Here is a 17,861-nt window from a genome sequence, read left to right as displayed (position 1 = left end):
CTAAAGCCGGCACTCTTAGGACAAACAGTCCCCATCAGAGCAGCTGAAGAATAGAGGCACACAGGACACAGGAGCGCTGGGTCACGTAAGTCATTGGAACCTATTGGTGGGGCAACTGCTTCTCACACTTCAGCCCCTGTATACGTAACTAAAGCAGCTTTTTCTTCTGCCCTGCAAGGCTTAGAAGGAAGATTAGCGGCTTTAATCACATCTTCCCAAGTGGATAGAAAGTGTGCTAGATCCCCTTCCCCCACCTCAAACCCTTTACCAAGGGAACAGTGGGCACAGGATGAGTTATTACCCTCAAGCGATCAAGTAGAAAGACAAGCCGATTATTCCTCTGCAGAGGAAATAGATGAACCTTTTACAACCTTGCAATCTGAGAGATTGATGGTACAAAATCTTACCAAGATGGTTTGTTCTACTTTCATGCTGCGCCTAACAGAGTCAACTGAAAGTTCAGTCTTCCTTGGGTTCCTTAAAACCCTTACAACCTATTCATGCGTTTCCGGTCCATGCATTACTAGAGAAGCTTATTTATGCTGAATGGGATCACCTGGAAGCATTTTCTGCCTCCAAAGAGATTTTCAGTTATCTATCCCATGGAGGAGAAATTCACAAAGAAATGGAAAGTACTAGCAGTTGACGCTGCGATTTCCAGCATCAATAAAAATGTAACTTGTCCAGTAGACAATGCACAAATGCTTAAAGATCCAACAGATAAAAAGTTGGAATTTCTGTTACAATCCTCTTTTTTCCTTGGCAGGAGCCGTTTCTCCACCTTCAGTCGCTGCAATGGGCATCTGTCAGTCCCTAAAGGACCAGTTCAAAGAAGCCCTTAAGGAGGTCCCTGCACAACAGGCCTGTGAGTTGGCCGAACTACCAAAGGCGCTATGTTTTGCCATAGATGCCATGAAAGACTATTCACCAGATGTCCCGCCTTGCGCTTGTGCTAATACACATGCATAGGACCCTGTAGTTAAAAGATTGGTCAGCTGAAGAACCTTGTAAAAAGCTTTGACTAGTTTCCCTTTTCATGGGGCGCGACTATTTGGGGATGACTTGGATAAATATATCCAAACCATTTCTAGTGGGAAGAGTACTCTTTTGCCAGTCAAAAGAAAGTATAAACATCCTTCATTTAAACTGACTTTTTCTCCTGCGCCTAGGGCATTCGCCTCTAGGCAGTAGCGACGGCTTCCGCCATCAGACTCTAGAGGAAAGCCTCAGGGTCAGGCCCAGGCACAGAAAACATTTCTGCCACTATATACATGATTGAAAATGCTTTTTTCCTCCGCCCTGCAGGGCCTAGAAGGAAAATTAGTGACTTTAATCGCATCCGCTATCCAAAAGGATAGGAAGCATGTTAGATCCCCCTCCCCCACCTTAGACCCCTTATCAAGGGAACAGTGGGTATAGGAGGAGGGGTTACCCTCAGGTGATCAGGAAGAAAGGCAAACTGATTACTCCTCTGCGGAGAAAACAATTGGAGTTGAACCTTTTTTCAGCCTCGCAATCTGAGAGATTGCTGTTACAAATCTCTTACAGAGATGGTTCGTGCCTCTTTCAAGCTACCTCTAGCAGAGTCAGCTGATATTTCTGTTTCTTCTTAGGTTCCTTAAAACCTTCATGGCCTTTTTTATGCGTTTCCTGTACATGTACAGATCCACACAGAAATTCAGCAGATCCACTCTAGATCTAAAGAATCTAAATCAGTTCCTAAAGATCCGCTCCTTTCTATGGAGGCGATCAGGTCAGTAGTTTCTATCGTACAAGGAGGAAAACTTCTGGCATCTATTGGCATCAGGGATGCATATAGACCAATCGGTGTTCGGAGTAAGGTGTACGCATTACAACCAGTTACCTGAAAAAGTCTGGGTTGCGTTCTCAACCTAGTGAAGTCTCCCTTAAAACCGCTAAAAAAGCTGGAGTATTTGGGTCTGATCATAGATGCAGCCCAGAAAAAGGGTGTTCTTTCCCAGGCAAAAGACAACTTCATAAGAGAGTTGGTGCGGATGGTCAGGTCAAAATTCACCTTTGCATGAGGTTGTTAGAAAGGATGGTGACTTCATTCGAAGCAGTTACCTATGCTCAGTTCCACTCGAGACTGTTGCAAAACAGTATTCTATTTGTTTGGAACAGAACGATTTAAGCTTTGGACTTGCCAATGCGGCTGTCCACGAGGGTGTCCCAAAGCCTCAATTGGTGGTTACTAAAGAATCTGCTAAAAGGTAAATCCTTAAGACCACTTATCTGGAAAGTGGTAAACGACAGAGAAGACAACTGTCCAAGGACAGTATTCAAGAACCGAGAGCCTTGCCCATCAACATCCTAGAGATTCGGGCAGTGTGTCTGGCTCTGAAAGCCTGCTCTTCCAGGTTAAGAGATTGTCCTGATAGGATCCAGTCCGTCCATGCCAGGGCTGTGGCCTATATCAATCACCAAAGGGGGCACCAAGAATCTCTCAGCGCAGAGAGAGGTGAACCATATTCTAACTTGGGCAGAAAGAAATATTCCGTGCCTATCGGCAGTCCTCATTCCCGGAATAGAAAATTGGCATGCGGTCTACTTAAGTCGCCAGCAGATCATTCGAGGGGAATGGTTTCTTCACCCCAACATATGTTCGGGCTGTTTGTCAAAGATGGGGGACTCCAGACGTAGATCTTCTAGCGTCCAGTTCAACAAAAAGTTAGTCAACTTTGTGTCCAGAAGGATCCATTCGCAAGCAGAACACATGCGTTGGTGATACCGTGGGATCAGTTCTACTGATCGATACATTTACCCCTATTCAATTGCTGCCTCGACTTCTTTGCAGGATCAAGCTGGAAAGAAAACCGGTAATTCTGGCAGCACCAGCATGGTCCAGAAGGTCATAGTTTGCAGAAATCGTAAAGATGGCAGTGGAGGATCCATGGTCCCTTCCACTAAGGCCAGACCTGCTCTCACAGGGGCCGATATTCTATCCTACTTTACGAAAGCTAAATTTAACGGCCTGGCTATTGAAACCCACATTCTGAGGAAACGTGGGCTTTCTGAGTCAGTTATCTCTACTTTGATTAATGCAAGGAAACCAGCTTCCAGAACGATATATTATAGATTCTGGAGGGCCTATGTTTCCTGGTGTGAACCAAGGGTTGACACCCTCGGAAATATATCATAGGCAGAATTCTTGCCTTTCTACAAAGAGGCATAGAGATGAAATTGGCCCGGAGTACCATTAAGGGCCAAGTCTCAGCCTTATCGATCTTATTTCAAAGACCACTTCTTTAGTCCGGGGTTTTTATGCAAGGGGTGATGCGGATTAATCCGCCAGTTAAATCACCTTTAAGCCCTGGGGACTTGAATTTTGTTTTGTCAGTGTTACAAAAACAGCCATTTGAACCGATGCAGCATATTCCCTTAGTCCTTCTGACAAGGAAGCTGGTATTTTTGGTTGCTATATCCTCAGCAAGGAGGGTTTCAGAATTGGCTGCTCTTTCTTGTAAAGAGCCATATTCGATTATTCATGAGAACAGAGTGGTGTTATGCCCTCGTCCAGGCTTTTTGCCAAAAGTATTTTCAGGTTTTCACCTGAATCAAGATATTGTCCTGCCATCGTTTTTTTACAAAGCCATGTTCCAGGGAAGAATAGTCACTACATTGTCTTGATGTGGTGAGAGCAGTGAAAATCTATTTAAAGACAACTGCTCAGATTCTTAAGACTGATGTCTTATTTATTCTGCCAGAGGGTCCTAAGAAAGGACAGGCAGCGTCGAAATCCACTGTCGCTAAGTGGATTCGGCAAGTTATAATTCAAAACTTATGATGTAAGGGGTAAGATTCCCCCGTTTCAAGTTAAGACGCACTCTACCAGGGCGGTTAGTGCTTCTTGGGCAGTGTGTCACCAGGCCTCCATGGCTCAGATCTGTAAGGCCGCAACTTGGTCTTCAGTGCATACATTCACAAAAATTTTATCAGGTGGATGTAAGGAGGTATGAGGATATCGCCTTTGGGCGCAGTATGCTGCGGGCAGCAGTATAAGTCCTCAAGTCTGGGGGTACCCGGCCGGTTGTCTCTCCCTCCCCTCAAGTAGCATTGCTATGAGACGTCCCATTAAGTAATTACTTAAGGCTCTGTGTCCCATGATGTACGATAAAGAAAATAGGATTTTTATTACAGTTTACCTGTAAAATTCTTTTCTTGGAGTACATCATGGGACACAGTGGTCCCTCCCCTCTTTTGGGATTTAATTATATTGCTTTGCTACAAAAACTGATGTGCTCCTAGAAGGAGGAGGGGTTATATAGGGAGTGAACTTCCTTGATTGGGTATACCAGTGTTAACACCTGAAGGTGGCCCATAACCCTTAAGGCTCTGTGTCCCATGATGTACTCCAAGAAAAGGATTTTACAGGTAAGCTGGAATAAAAATCCTATTTTTACAGTCCCCCCCTACCATAAATACACCTGTTTTGGTGGCAAGTGTCTAGGAAAGGATTTCCCCTTATACCTTACTTTCCCCTACTACTTGCTATGCCTCCTAGACGGGGATGGCCACTGATGACAAATAAAAACGATAGAATTTTTAATTTTTCCCTACTGTATCCAAAACTAAAAACAAAAAATAAACGTTTTGACTGTAGATTTACTTTAAGCGGGTAAGTGATTTTCTGTCATATAATTTATTAGATTTTGATTTTTCTCATTACACATTGGGGGATTTATTAATGTAGCTCACAGAGAAGCAATACAGATGAGAATCATTGTTAAACTGTAAGAGAGATTCTGTCAGCCCTCTGCAGTACTGTAAGTCTTCTCAACCACTCTGCTCATCACAACAGGGAGAAATGTGAATACAATTAAATTCTATGGTTTCCAAGCGCAACTTTTTGAATGACCACTCATTCTTTTAAACAAAATCTGTTTTATTGCACATAAATATATTATGCTTATACGCTCCTCTTTTTTTTCACTCAGATTAGAAATGTAGATACCAATCAGTGTTTGGATAATATGGCACGAAAGGAGAGTGAAAAAGTTGGTATTTTTAACTGCCACGGAATGGGAGGAAACCAGGTAGGACTTTTTACCTTCGCCGGGTGTTTCTCTGTTCTAAATAGTAAATATTTGCTATGTGGATTATATAATATTATATATAGTGAAGCACTTTCAAAGAAATATTTATCAAAATTCATAAATATAAAAATAACTATAAAATCTCAATGTGCAAATTCATCAATATATATGTAACACATATATGCATTGTTTTAAATATACTTCAGGTGCAAAAACACCCTAATAAAATAACATTTGTGCAAAACAATTATGAATATATAGAAAAATCCATGTGTAAATGTGCCACTTAATGAACGGCAAACGCTGGGGCAAACACATAAAACACGCAATCCATATGTCAGCAGTGCAGTAGAGTGAATGTCCACTTATAGCATCAATCCCATAAGTTATAAAAATGATTTTCCATAAACAAGCATTTGCATATGCAGGTGCAACTCCTTAAATTAGAATATCTTCGAAAAGTTAATTTATTTCGGTAATTCAATTCAAAAAGTGAAATTCATATTTTATATAGATGCGTTACACACAGAGTGATATATTCCAAACATTTTTTTCTGTTAATTTTGATTATGGCTTACAGCTAGTGAAAACCCGAAATTCAGTATCTCAGAAAATTAAAATATAACATAAGACCAATAAAAAAAAGGATTTTTAATACAAAAATGTTCAAAACCCAAGCACAATGTATGTATGAAAAGTTGTCACTCTTGGTCTGTTGTTTTAGTCCGGGTGGCAGTCTTTCAATAAACCTTTTGGATGGATGTTGGTGTGCAGCTATTTTTTTTTCATTTAGTGTACATGTTCATGGTTTCAAGCCAGAGCTAGCCCCCGTCCTTCCTTTTTGGTGGATTATTATACTCGCCTGGAGCAGCGATCTATCTCATTTCTCTTTATTAAAAAGATTTTCCATGTACAGTATAGTATGCAGTCAACACTTGGTCGGGGGTCATTTGATATGGCATAGAGGCGATCAGCCTGTGGCACACTGCTAAAGTGTTATGGAAGCCCAGGTTGCTTTGATAGCAGCAGTGCCGTTGCTATGGGGGTGCGGGGGCCATAACGCACCCGGCTGACACCTGCCAGAGGGGTGACACCATCAAGGAAGCTGACAGTTATAGCGGGTGCTGTCACGCCCCCCCATCAATGAAACAGTGACAGTGGGCTACAGCTCAGCTGAAGAGAACTCACTCAGCAGCAGGCAGTTTGACAGGGGAGAGGAGGGATCTCAGAATGTTCCCCCGCTCGCAGTGTGGGAGAAGAGAGCAGCTCTCTTATTAGGTTTGCCACCCAACTTTCTGCCTGCTTTTTTTCCCTCCCCATTGGTCACTTACAACAGACTAGTGGAGCACCATGGGAGATGTAGTCCCAGAAGATTGGCGGCACCATTGTTCTCCGCAGGGAGAGGACTACAGCTCCCAGAATTCACTCTGCTGGAGGAAGAGAGAGCCCAGAACCTAGAAAAAAGGTGGGGGAAATGAGTGCTTCACATGCTCCAAGAGACAGAAAAAAGAAAGAGATGACTGTGCTTGGGCAAGCCAAAGAGAGCCACGCTGCTAACCAGCGCCACCAGAGAGAGACACGCAACAATAGAGCTTTCTTTTGGTTGTATTTGATCACCTCGGCGGTTTTTATTTTTTGCTCTATAAACAAAAAAAGTCAATTAAAAAAAAAAAATTATATTGATACCAAATGCACTCTGCCTAGGACAGCAACAGCCAGCGATACCTGAATGGAAAACTGTTATTAAAGGTAAGTTTATTACTAAAATCACTGTGTATATATGGGCATATCTGCTTTTGTTACTGGGCTGCTTTCAAACTGATCCGCAGGGCCATAGACTACTGTTATTACCTGTGGGTTTAGTGCATTTTCAGAAAGTGCGCCACACCTGCAGGATGTAATAGAAGTCTATGGCAAAGTGCAGCTAACCCGAAGAAAAGCCACAGGTGCACTGCGTTGCACCCTCAGTGTGGGTAAATCGCCATGCATCAATGTGAAAGCAGCCTTAGGCCCCATTCGCATAATCAGTCCGACTCAATCAAACCCTCCATTCACCTCTTTGGAGCAGCAGATGTAAATGGACTTGTGTCCATTTACACCAGCCTACCTCCAATCTGATCTACTAAAAAAAAAAAAAAAAACAGATAATGTTCGCTGGAGGAATGGAGGGGATTTGTAACTAACCAGGAAACTTGCTGGCAGGCAAAGTTATGCAAAAGCTTGTTTGACCCTCATAGAAACATTAGGGTCAACTCAATAAGGTAAGAAGACACCCAAAGGGGTCGTGGTGGAGTGTTTGAAAAATACGATTTTTAACCACTTCAGCCCCGGAAGGTTTTAGCCCCTTCCTGACCAAACAAAATGTGCATCCTTTTTTTCCCACAAATGGAGTTTTCTTTTGTTGCTATTTGATCACCCCTGCAGTTTTTATTTTTTGCGCTATACACAAAAAAGAGCGACAATTTTGAAAAAAAATATTTTTTACTTTTTTTCTATAATAAATATCCCCAAAAATGTTTTTAAAAAACAAATTTCTTCATCAGTTTAGGCCAATATATATTCTTCCACATATCTTTGGTAAAAAAAAAAACGCAATAAGCGTATATTGGTTTGCGCAAAAGTTATAGCGTCTACATACTATGAGAAAGTTTTATGGCTTTTTTTTTACTAGTAATGGCGGTGATCTGTAATTTTTAGCGGTATTGCGGTGGACAGATCGGACACTTGACACATTTTCAGGACCACTGACATTTATACAGCGATCAGTGCTATAAAAATGCACTGATTACTGTGTAAATTACACTGGTAGGGAAGGGGTTAACACTAGGGGGCGATCAAGGGGTTAAATGTGTGTTCCCTCACTGTGTTCTAACTGTATGGGGATAGGAATGAGTAGGAGAGGAGACATTTCGCTGTTCCTACTTACTAGGAACAAACACCATGTCTCCTCTCCTGACAGCACAGGGATTTGTGCGTTTAAACGCACAAATCCCTGTGCTGGCGTTCGTGAATGCGACTGCCTGCCACGCGCATCGGGTCCCCCGCCGTGCTCTCTCTCTGGCGACTCTTAAAGGGACCCCGTATGGGGTTACATGCAGCGGTGACATTGTGCCACAGTATATGTTCGCGAGCCGGTCGAGAACCAGTCAAGAGACATCTGACTCGTTTTTTAAAACTTATGGGATTGACACTATAAGTGCACATTCACTCTGTTGCACTGATAACATGTGGATTGCGTGTTTTATGTGTTTGCACCAGCATTTGCTGTTCATTAATTGGCAAATTTACACATGGACTTTGGGATTTTTCTATATATACAGAATTGTTTTGCACAAATGTTACTTTATTAAGTTGTTTTTGCACCTGAAGAATATTTAAAACAATGCAGATATGTGTTTTTATATACTGTATATTGATGAATTTGCACCTTTGCACGTTGAGATTTTATACCTATATATTTTTATATTGATGAATTTTGATGAAAATTTCTTTGAGAGTGCTTCACTATATTTTTTTTATAATTTATATATTTACTTTTAAATAGTTTTTTAATGGATATGTCAAAAATAAAGTGTTAATATTTTAGATTTGCATCTTATGTGTTTATACTATACCCTGGGTGGTATAAGTAAAGCCCCAGTTTTGATGCACTTCTACAGATTAGAGGGATGATACCTCATAATACCTAATAATTGATCCTACACCCCTACCCCCAGACATAATAGGACTTTTGGATCGTTTATTGGTATCAGTTGGCGCATGCTGCATCACTCATTAGAAGACTAACTATCATTTAACATTATCCTGCATCCAATAAAGCTTCAAAGTTTACACAGTTTGTAACTTTCATTTGTACATACTGATAAGTAACGGGTTTCCCTATCCATTTGCATAATGTCATATCAACCTATTCAGGCCCACCTATATAAATGGTTTAGTGTCTCAGCGAACTGTATATCCAAAAGGCCACTGTTCTAAAACTGTCCGAAAGTGGATATTGTTGGGATTGTTATTGGTTTTGTTGGCAAATACTTTCTTAATATTCATCTTTTACTTTTATATTATTGTTCCATTATAAAAGTGATACCAAAAGCTCCAACTTCTTTACCTAAAATGGAAAAAGAGGTTATACTTGCAGTCAATGGCGGAATTATCAGGGTCGCTGCAGTCTCACTTGCGACTGGGCCTTGTAGTTCCACCAATTCAGGGGGGGCCTGCGGCCCACCACCCGCTAGTGTGAGCAGCCCGCCGCCCGTCCACTAGTGTGAGGAGCCCGCCCGTCCACTCTGGCTGCTGTTGTGAGGGCAGCATTTGTCCGTTCATTCCGCTGTGGACCGCCCCGCCCCCGCCTATCCAGAGACAGAGAGGACACTGCTGACATCAAGTAAGAGAAGGAGGGGGAGGAGCTGCAGGAGGTCGTGGCCGCTGTGTAAGGAGTAGAGATAGTGACACGTGGAGCGCAGGGAGCCGAGAGAGACACAGAGCAATGCAGGGGAAACCGAGTGGACACTGACAGCAAGTAAGTGTCTCTGATCCATCATCCCGGCACCCAGCACTGCCAATGAACCCAGTCCCCACCACCACCGCTGATTCCATCCCACCACAGCCACTCATCCCTTCCGCCCAGCACTGAAACTCATCCCCCAGCACTGAAACTGATCCCACCCCCCACCCCCAGCACTGACACTCATTCCACCCCCCCACCAGCACAGCCAGTCATCCCCCCAGCACTGACACTGATCCCACCCCCCAGCACTGACACTCATACCCCCCCACCAGCACTGACACTCATCCCCCCAGCACTGACACTGATCCCACCCCCCAGCACTGACACTCATACCCCCCACCAGCACTGACACTCATCCCACCCCCCCACTCATTCCACCCCCCACCAGCACTGACACTCCTCCCCCCAGCACTGACACTGATCCCACCCCCCAGCACTGACACTCATCCTCCCAGCACTGACACTCATCCCACCCCCCACTCATTCCACCCCCCACCAGCACTGACACTCATCCCCCCAGCACTGACACTCATCCCACCCCCCACTCATCCCACCCCCCCACCAGCACAGCCACTCATCCCCCCAGCACTGACACTGATCCCACCCCCCCAGCACTGACACTGATCCCACCCCCCCAGCACTGACACTGATCCCACCCCCCAGCACTGACACTCATACCCCCCACCAGCACTGACACTCATCTCCCCATCACTCACACTGATCCCATCCCCCACTCATTCTACCCCCCACCAGCACTGACACTCATCCCCCCAGCACTGACACTCATCTCACCCCCCCCACCAGCACAGCCACTCATCCCCCCCAGCACTGGCTGACACTGATCCCACCCCCCAGCACTGGCACTGATCCCACCCCCCACTCATTCCACCCCCCCCACCAGCACAGCCACTCATCCCCCCAGCACTGACACTGATCCCACCCCCCCCAGCACTGACACTCATACCCCCCCACCAGCACTGACACTCATCCCCCCAGCACTGACACTGATCCCCCCCACCAGCACAGCCACTCATCCCCCCACCACTGACACTGATCCCACCTCCCAGCACTGACACTCATTCCACCCCCCCATAAGCACAGCCACTCATCCCCCCAGCACTGACACTAATTCCACCCCCCAGCACAGCCACTCATCCCCCCAGCAGTGACACTCATCCCCCCCCCCACCACTGACACCCCCATTCCACCCCCCCCCACCAGCACAGTCATCCCATCCCCCCAGCACTGACACTCACCCCATCCCCCCAGCACTGACACTCACCCCATCCCCCCAGCACTGACACTCACCCCATCCCCCCAGCACTGACACTCATCCCCCCCCCCCCAGCAATCCCACTCATCCCATCCCCCCAACACTGTCACTCTTCCCATCCCACCAGCAGGGGTGTATGTACAGGAGTTGCCGGGGTCACAATCGCATGCTCCAGGGTTCCCGTGCAGCCCCCTGTACACCTGGATAGGCGGGGTGGCATATAGAGGAACCGTTCCCCTTCATTTTCCTCCTGAAGCCTGCAGCTGAAAGGCTGCAGGAGGAAAATGAAGGGGAACTGTTCCTCTATATGCCGCCTTCTCGCTATCCACCACCTGCTGCCCCAAGCTCCTGTGTACTCTTTGGCCCCCCTCATCCCCCACAGTGCTGTTGGGTTCCCCCCTGTCCTCTCCTCTCCTTCCCGGCTGCTGCGGGGGGAATGCTTTCTGGATGGAGAGTGGGGAAACTGTGTTTACTATGCTTCCGTTTGTGAATGAACAGGAAGCTCTGTATGGAGCTATTTCTGTCCATTCATTCTGTGGAGCTGAGGCTACAGAGATGGAGATTGTGGGCTGTGTCCTCAATCTCATTTCTCTGTTTCAAAGATGAAACATCAGAGGTCTGTTTAGACCCCTGATATCTCACCCACAGTCCATACTCCCATTGCACACATTCCACAATTAAAGCCAGTTATTTTCAGTGTTCTCCTGTGTGGAGATATGTTTTTAATTGATCTATTGTAGCAGTCATCGATAAAGGACGAGAATGGTGGTGTGTGGGGGAGTGGGGGCGGCATTGAAAGACCCAGCCTTGGGGCGGCAAAGGTAGTAAATCCTGGCCTGCGTCCAGTAGTACCACCCCCCCTCCAGTACCACCACCACCCCCCCTCCAATACCACCACCACTCCCCTCCAGTACCACCCCCCTCCGGTACCAGTGGAAAAAAAATATAGTATCAAAATCATGCTTTTCGGGGGGGCCCTTCATGATTTCTTGCACCGGGGCCCTGAGGTTTCTAGTTACGCCACTGCTTGCAGTGGATATAAAAAGTCTACACGCCCCTTTTAAAATGTCAGTTTTCTGTGATATACAAAAATGCGACAAAGGTAACACAGTTCCCCATAAACGTTTACTGTCCAAAATAAGGTCCGTTGGCATGGCCCATAGGGTGAGTACATGGATTGAAAACTGGCTACAAGGGCGAGTTCAGAGGGTGGTGATAAATGGGGAGTGCTCAGAATGGTCAGGGGTGGGTAGTGGGGTCCCCCAGGGTTCTGTGCTGGGACCAATCCTATTTAATTTGTTCATAAACGATCTGGAGGATGGGATACACAGTTCAATCTCTGTATTTGCAGACGATACTAAGCTAAGCAGGGCAATAACTTCTCTGCAGGATGTGGAAACCTTGCAAAAAGACCTGAACAAATTAATGGGGTGGGTGACTACATGGCAAATGAGGTTTAATGTAGAAAAATGTAAAATAATGCATTGGGTGGCAAAAATATGAATGCAATCTGTACACTGGGGGGGGAACCTCTGGGGGAATCTAGGATAGAAAAGGACCTGGGGGTCCTAGTAGATGATAGGCTCAGCAATGGCATGCAATGCCAAGCTGCTGCTAACAAAGCAAACAGAATATTGGCATGCATTAAAAGGGGGATTAACTCCAGAGATAAAACGATAATTCTCCCACTCTACAAGACTCTGGTCCGGCCGCACCTGGAGTATGCTGTCCAGTTCTGGGCACCAGTCCTCAGGAAGGATGTACTGGAAATGGAGCGAGTACAAAGAATGGCAACAAAGCTAATAAAGGGTCTGGAGGATCTTAGTTATGAGGAAAGGTTGCAAGCACTGAACTTATTCTCTCTGGAGAAGAGACGCTTGAGAGGGGATATGATTTCAATTTACAAATACCGTACTGGTGACTCCGCAATAGGGATAAAACTTTTTTGCAGAAGAGAGTTTAACAAGACTCATGGCCACTCATTAAAATTAGAAGAAAAGAGGTTTAACCTTAAACTACGTAGAGGGTTCTTTACTGTAAGAGCGGCAAGGATGTGGAATTCCCTTCCACAGGCGGTGGTCTCAGCGGGGAGCATTGATAGCTTCAAGAAACTATTAGATAAGCACCTGAATGACCGCAACATACAGGGATATATAATGTAATACTGACACATAATCACACACACATAGGTTGGACTTGATGGACTTGTGTCTTTTTTCAACCTCACCTATTATGTAACTATGTAATTAATTACAGAACTTTTTCCACCTTTTAATGTGACCTATAAACTGTACAAACTGAAGTCTTTTAGGGAGTGGGGAAAGGGAAAAAAAATAAAATAATGTGGTTGCATAAGTGTGCACATCCTCTTATAACTGGGGATGTAGCTGTGTTCAGAATCAAGCAGTCACATTCAAAATCATGTTAAATAGGAGTCAGTACACACCTGCCATCATTTAAAGTGCCTTTGATTAACCGCAAATAAAGTTCAGCTGTTTTGTAGGTCTTTCTTGACATATGTCGCATCCTACAGCAAAATTCATGGTCCGCAGAGGGCTTTCAAAGCATCAGAGGGATCTCACTGTTAAAAGGTATCAGTCAGGAGAAGGATACTAAAGTATTTCCAAAGCATTAGATATACCATGGAACACAGTGAAGACAGTCTTCATCAAGTGGAGAAAATATGGCAAAACAGTGACATTACCAAGAACTGGACGTTTCTCCAAAATTGATGAAAAGGCAACAAGAAAACTGGTCATGGAGGCTGCCAAGAGGCCTACAGCAACATTAAAGGAGCTGCAGGAATATCTGGCAAGTGCTCGCTGTGTGCTACATGTGACAATCTCCCGTATTCTTCATATGTCTGGGCCATGGGGTAGAGTGGCAAGAAGGAAGCCTTTTCTTGGGAAGAAAAACATCCATCTGAATTTTGCAAAAACACATCTGAAGTCTCCCAAAAGCATGTGGGAAAATGTGTTCTGGTTCAATGAAACCAAGGTTGAACTTTTTGTCCATAATTCCAAAAGATATGCTTGGCGCAAGAACAACACTGCATGTCACTAAAAGAACACCATACCCACAGTGAAGCAGCATCATGCTTTGGGGCTGTTTTTCTTCAGCTGGAACAGGGGCCTTTGTCAAGGTAGAGGGAATTATGAACAGTTCCAAATACCAGTCAATATTGGCACAAAACCTTCAGGCTTCTGCTAGAAAGCTGAACATGAAGAGGAACTTCATCTTTCAGCATGACAACAACCCAAAGCATACATCTAAAGAAATGGCTTAACCAGAAGAAGATTAAAGTTTTGGAGTGGCTCAGCCAGGGCCCAGACCTGAATCCAATTGAAAATCTGTGGGGTGATTTGAAGAGGGCTGTGCACGGGAGATGCCCTTGCTAACTGGCAGATTTGGAGTGTTTTGCAAAGAGTGGGCAAATATTGCCAAGTCAAGATGCGCCATGCTGATAGGCTCATACCCAAAAACACTGAATGCTGTAATAAAATCAAAAGGTGCTTCAGCAAAGTATTAGTTTAAGGGTGTGCACACTTATGCAACCATATTATTTTAGTTTTTTTTTTTTTTTTTTACTTCCCTCCACCTAAAAGATTTCAGTTTGTTTTTCAACTGAGTTGTACAGTTTAAGTCGCATGAAAGGTGGAAAAAAGTTCTGAAATTATTTATTTTTGTCTCCTTTTTTTTTACATCACAGAAACCTGACATGTTAACAGAGGTGTGTAGACTTTTTATATCCACTGTACCTGCTCTGTGCAAGGCTATTGCACATAGCAGCCCCTTACCTCCTCTTCTGGAGCCCCCCATCTGCTCTCTCCTCCTCTCCTGCATGTGCCCTCATAACAAGCCATGAGCTATGCAGTCACATGTGCGGGTGCACTGCAAAGCAAGGGTGTGTGCGTCCATAGACACGCACGGCGAGGCTCGATTGCAGCAGCTGGATGGTGTGTCTGTACCTTTTACCTGAACATAAACACCAGAGCCCATGCACCGAGGTTAATTGCTCAGTGTGAATTAGGCATTATAGGTTTCGAATATCTAATGCTGTGGGGTGAAAAGGCTTACACAGGTAAAATTTGAGGGATAGTTTTAAGGCTGCAAACAACAATGCTTATTGATCCCTAATTTATAGTTAATCTTCTGACATCTTTGTTACTCAATTAGAAACTTTTATGCAACATTTGGTAGATGTGAGAAAAAAATGAATTCGCAAAATAGATTTCCATTTTCATTGAGAGCTAATTTCTTGTAATTTAACAGGAATAAAGGAGGTTGCTATCAGGGATTTATTATTTTCATATCTGTGCATTAAAGTGCAGCCACAACAACATATTGGATTTAAACTATTCAAAACATCGTTTTTAATGCTATGCACCTTGAACCTTGTATTTATTAAAATTAGATTTCTCCCACCCCAGGCTGATCATGTTCATATGTGTTCATAAATTGCATTTCATACTTAACCACATCAATACTGGGCACTTTTGCCCCCTTCCTTCCCAGACCAATTTTCAGCTTTTAGCGCTCTCGCACTTTCAATGACAATTGGGCGGTCATGCTACACTGTATCTAAATGAAATTTTTATAATTTTGTTCACACAAATAGAGCTTTCTTTAGGTGGTATTTATTCACGACTCAGTTTTTTATGTTTTGCAATATACGCGAAAAAAGAGCAGAAATTTGGAGAAAAAACAATATTTTCTTCTTTCTGTTTTAAAAGAAATCCAATTAAATCGAATTGTGTCATAAATTTAAGCCAAAATGTATTCTGCTACAGAAGTGTATAATAATTGGTTCGTGTGATCACGGACAGATGTACGCAAATGATCATGTACAGATGTGCGCAGGTGATCATGGACATATGTGTGCAGATAATCTTTGGAACATATGTGGGGGACAGGTGTGTTTATTATTTGATGACGTGTTTTGGGGACATATGTGTTTTACATTGTGTGGTGACACTAGGTTGGTGATCAGTGAGTAAAAAGCAGCTCATACTCACTGATCACCAGCTGGCTGCAGTGATCCCCTCCCCTCCCCTCTCCTCTCCTCACCGACAACTTCTGTGTGAGGAGAGGAGAGCCGATTGCCTAGCAACCGGCTCTGTGTTTACATCACATGACGGCTGTGATTGGACATGGCTGTCATGTGATCAGGAGGGCCAATCACAGAGCTCTCCTGACGATCGGAAATGCGCCGTGTCCGGGTGACGCGAGCGCATCAGGATCACGCCGCTGCGTGGACACGCGCGATCCCCCTCCTTCTGAGGGCCGTTTCTGAAAGTCCACTCAGAAGGAGAGAACGCCCACCCTGCCATTTATGTACATTGGCCGGGTGGGAAGTAGTTTAAGCAGTTTTAAACCCAAAACAAAAAATTTAATCTATTGCAGTTTACCAGTCAATGAATGTGATGGCTCTTTCCTTTTTTTGGGGTTTTTATCCTAGTTCTGACCTGGTTGATCTGGCCAGTAACACACCTCCTGTATTACTCTCCCCACTCTGGATCAGTGGGCACAGCAGGCAGCAGCACTGTCAGTCTGTTGGTAGGGGAGTGTTAAATGTACTAGCAGATTTAGATATACTAACAAATTGAAGCCAAACTCCAGCTAAGCAGTTACAGCCAATGGTTTATTTTCTTTTTGAGATAGATTTTACATAAAAGCTGATCATTGTAAGCTCCCTTGTCAGTGGTAAATGGTTTGTCTCAACCCTGTAACTGCAAGAGAGCTTGTTCTTTTGACAAACAACAGACTTACTGGCTAGATCACCAGATGAAAATAGAAGAAAGCAAGCCTAAACATGAAAACGAATGCACATCACATCTAAGAATTGGTAAGCTGCCAGATAAGCAAGGTTTGCTTTTGGATGTAAAATTGCTTTAATCTCAAAAAACTGTACACCAGCCCTTGCTTTATTGGATATTGGTATGATAGCATGCATGGGTTTTATTGTATCCAAATGCTTTGCCGTGTGTTTTTTTTTTAATAGAATATGGAAAAATTTAAATCTTTCAGATATTTGTTACTGTCTATGGCTTTAGGCTAGGTTCACACATGTGAATTGGATGCATTTTGAACCGCATCCAATTCGTATGACATGTGAAAGAACATTGCTTTCTATTGTGCCTGTTGACATATGTCTGGTGCAGATTCAGTGTGAATTCTGAAGAATCCTGTCAGTTTTCTAAGCAGTGCGTTCTGGCTCAGGTGCGAATTCAGGCCCATTGATTTCTATTGGAACACTGCTGAAATGCATATGTCATTCAGTTGTGAACAGGATAAAATCCTGACCTGATGTAAACCTGACCTGATACTGATGCAATCCTGACCTGATCCTGATCAAAAACTGACCTGAAATGCTAAACAACTACTTTGCACCGCACATGAGTGAACACAGTCTTATTGAATTTTTTTTTTTTTTCATTGGTCTTTGAGACATTGGCACATGAAATGTAAAAGTGGTTGTCCTCAGGACTGGAACACACACATAGACAGCAATAAAAAAAAATTAAGGGGCGTGGCCTGCTGCGGACCCCAATGGAGGCTTGAGTCCCAAGCTCTGCTCCACTGCTAGGATCCAGAGCAACCCCAGGCAACTGTTCGACCCCCGATACGGCCACATTGGTGGGGGGGGGGCTCAGGACTGTCCCGGACATGTTAAGTAAGCGGAACAGGGTGCTTGCACCCCGCCGCCTAATGGATTACTCTTACAGTGCGGCCATGAACTCGGCTCAAGATGGTGCCGGGAGCAAGGGTAATGCAACACCCCGCTCCCTAGCTGCAGAGGTGCAATGCTCAGCTCCCCGCCAGAAGAATTTCCCTGCCACACTCTCCAGGGACGGCACCAGGGATGACATGGACACCTTGCCCTCCCTAGACACCCCATCCTCACTGCAAAGCATGGATAGAGGTAAGAGGCTGGCATCCTCCCCTGCGCTCTACCACAGCCCAAAAAACAACTATAGGCTAATCTGGCCACTGACATAGAACACACTCCAGCTCTAGCCATTCCTGT

General features: G+C 44.5%; 1 protein-coding gene across 2 annotated transcripts in view; it reads left to right on the top strand.

Moving 5' to 3' along the window:
* GALNT1 (polypeptide N-acetylgalactosaminyltransferase 1) overlaps window positions 1-17,861 on the top strand; it is a 481,701-nt gene that overhangs the window by 385,753 nt on the left and 78,087 nt on the right. For both annotated transcript variants that reach the window (XM_073630779.1, XM_073630780.1), the window contains exon 10: window positions 4,956-5,054. In XM_073630779.1, coding sequence (XP_073486880.1) covers window positions 4,956-5,054 — 99 coding nt within the window. The remainder of the gene's footprint in view (window positions 1-4,955; window positions 5,055-17,861) is intronic.

Source organism: Aquarana catesbeiana, linkage group LG05, assembly GCF_042186555.1.
Source record: "Aquarana catesbeiana isolate 2022-GZ linkage group LG05, ASM4218655v1, whole genome shotgun sequence".
Taxonomy (NCBI): domain Eukaryota; kingdom Metazoa; phylum Chordata; class Amphibia; order Anura; family Ranidae; genus Aquarana; species Aquarana catesbeiana.
Note: the sequence above shows the minus strand (reverse complement) of the source record. Positions and strands in the feature narration are given on the sequence as shown.